We start from the raw sequence: 2500 nt of genomic DNA, 5'->3' as shown, positions 1-2500 counted from the left end.
TTAACAATCAGACTTAATATTCTTCTTTCTGACAGATTCACTGTTTATTGATCTATCAGCTGATTGGTTTCTGATGCAGGACGAGACTGTTGATCAGAGACTGAAGCTCTGTCACTCTGATTAGGTCTTTATCCAGATTACATCTTCATAAAAAGTTATTTTTAAAGGTTATTTAAAGGTCCAGTGCCGGTCCTCCTAAATGTTACACACTGGACCTTTAAAAAATAATCTGACCTTAACTATTTTATTAATGTGCAATACTCTGATTAATGTATAATACTCTGATTAATGTATAATACTCTGATTAACTGTAATTTTAATTATCTTATTTTATATTTTCTATATATTTAATTAATTGAATGCACATATTTTCACATTATTATTATTTTTATGTCTTATAATATGTTGTTTAACAATTTAAGCAACTGTAACAAGACTTTGATACTCGTACTCATAACAACTACATTATAATGAACCAGATACTCTTATTATAAAAGTCTTATAACAATGAGTGCTCCGTTATCCAGTGAAATGTATATTCATATTATTTTATTCTTATGGTTGTATGAGGAAGTGTAATTATAAAACAATCAGACTAACAATGTCTGACTAACAGAAAAAGTTTGACAGAGTTACGAGAAATAAAACAATCAACGGGCCAATTAAAAGATCGTTTCCTGTTTTCTCTGTGGGAGTTTTTCTACGTGTGGACTCTTGAGGTCATTTACATTTTGTCAGTTTACAAGGCGAGGTGCGTTCAGGTTACAGTCTGGCTGACGTTTCTGCTTGTTAGTGATCATCATTACTGAGACCTTTAACAACCGCACCGTCTGCGAGGGTCGAGCGTGCGTTTGTCCTGGTATGTCCTCCAGCTCGCTGAGAGACGAGAGGTTGTTTGTAATGAGAGGATCTGTTTTTAGATGTGTCTATTTGTCAGACAGTCACATGTCTACCGCCAGATTCACTCTGCGTTTGGTCACAGACATTGAAATACCTCGATGGATCGGCGTTCAGGAAGGAGACGCTTTGCCCAGAATAGGGTCTCCTGGGCGGTGAGCTGGTGGGTGGTTGGCCTTTAGGTTTCAAACAACCCAGGTTGTGTTGTTGGAACACGTGGGAAGTCAAACGTGTTAATGTCTGTTTCGAAAAGCCTGCTGAGGGAGATGTACAAGGACAATCTCTCCTGGAAGACATTCATGGTGTTCTCATTAAGAGTTTGGAGAGGCCGTGGACGAGGATACAGCTTTTTCATTCACTGTGTTCTGACTCTCAACTCACGTCTGTGCAGGAGATCAGAATTCTCACTGTAACACTACAGCACACGAACACAAGATCTATACTAAACATACAATGTTTCCTGATAAGTTTCTGGTCTCAGTCTCTAGTTTCAGTCTTCTTCCATACAGCATGATGTTCATTTAGTAACTGATGGTCCCATTTAGAGTAAAACAGACCATAAAGCAGGGTATGCTTTAGGGCGGGGCTACCTTGTGATTGACAGCTCATTCTCAGTGAGTCCGTCCAGCTCAACCAAACTCAGATCAAACTGTCAAACAGTGCTGATCAGATATGGATCCAGATTCTGTTGTTGACTATTTCTCTCCTCAAATCTGTTCACAAACACATTTTACTGTTTATCTGGAATACCAGATCCTGTGTGAGCAGGAGAGACGCCAATGAGAGCAGCTCACCTCCACTGGCTGCTAAAAACCAAGATGGAGACCATAATGCTTAAAAACGGGACTCTACAAACCAGGTTTACACACTTTACTCACTTTTTGAGCGCACTCTTTTCCTTCCGCTGCTCCTCGCTCTCAGCGTGCTCACAATCATTGTTAATCCTCTTCTCCCAGAACGTCTTAATGTGCAGTCTGTCATGGATCAGAGCCACGTTCATCTACAACAACACAATACTGATAATACAGTCTGCAGACAAGCTTTGTTTCACTGCCCTCTTCTGGTTAAAGGATTAAAGCCTTTAAACACCCCCAACAGTGATGTCACAGTGTACTGACCACGCCCACAATCTTCAGCCTCCGCTCAGAAACGACCATCGGTGGAAGAAATACTCCTTTAGTAGTGAGAGTTACAATATAACACAGAAATATTCCTGCATTCAATATCTTACTGAAGTGTGTTAGCAGCAAGATGGACTTAAGGGCCAGTGTGGAGGATTGCAGCCAACTGAACACCACTCGCCCTCGCCATGCAGTCCAACAGGCAAACAAATCCAACAGGGACAGACCCAGAACCCAATAAACCAAAAACATGAGGAAACACAAAGACTGAATACACAGGTGAGCGGAGGACAACTACACTCAGGTGAAACTAATCAGAGCCGAGAGGAAGTAAAGTAACAGACACGAGAGGAGGAGTATTAAAAATTGTACTTAAGTACAGGATTTAGGTAAATGTACTCAGTTACATTCACTCACCGGCAGCAACAAGCTGGACTAAAAACATTCAGTTTACTGCCGGCTTCAGAAACAAGGCAATGACG

The 2500-nt window shown here is 40.6% G+C and overlaps 1 protein-coding gene across 2 annotated transcripts in view; it reads right to left on the bottom strand.

Moving 5' to 3' along the window:
• LOC127360071 (protein FAM240B) overlaps nucleotides 1-2500 on the bottom strand; it is a 7489-nt gene that overhangs the window by 3586 nt on the left and 1403 nt on the right. The window contains exons 1-2 of one of the 2 annotated variants that reach the window (XM_051394331.1): nucleotides 2016-2079; nucleotides 1776-1897 (exon numbers count right to left, since the gene is read on the bottom strand). In XM_051394331.1, coding sequence (XP_051250291.1) covers nucleotides 1776-1897; nucleotides 2016-2054 — 161 coding nt within the window. In that variant the 5' untranslated portion in view covers nucleotides 2055-2079. Of the gene's footprint in view, nucleotides 1-1775; nucleotides 1898-2015; nucleotides 2080-2500 lie in introns of those variants that run through there. The other variant, XM_051394332.1, reaches the window with a different exon arrangement.

The sequence above is a fragment of the Dicentrarchus labrax genome, unplaced genomic scaffold (assembly GCF_905237075.1).
Source record: "Dicentrarchus labrax unplaced genomic scaffold, dlabrax2021, whole genome shotgun sequence".
NCBI lineage: Eukaryota > Metazoa > Chordata > Actinopteri > Moronidae > Dicentrarchus > Dicentrarchus labrax.
This window is presented reverse-complemented; position numbering and strand designations above follow the sequence as displayed.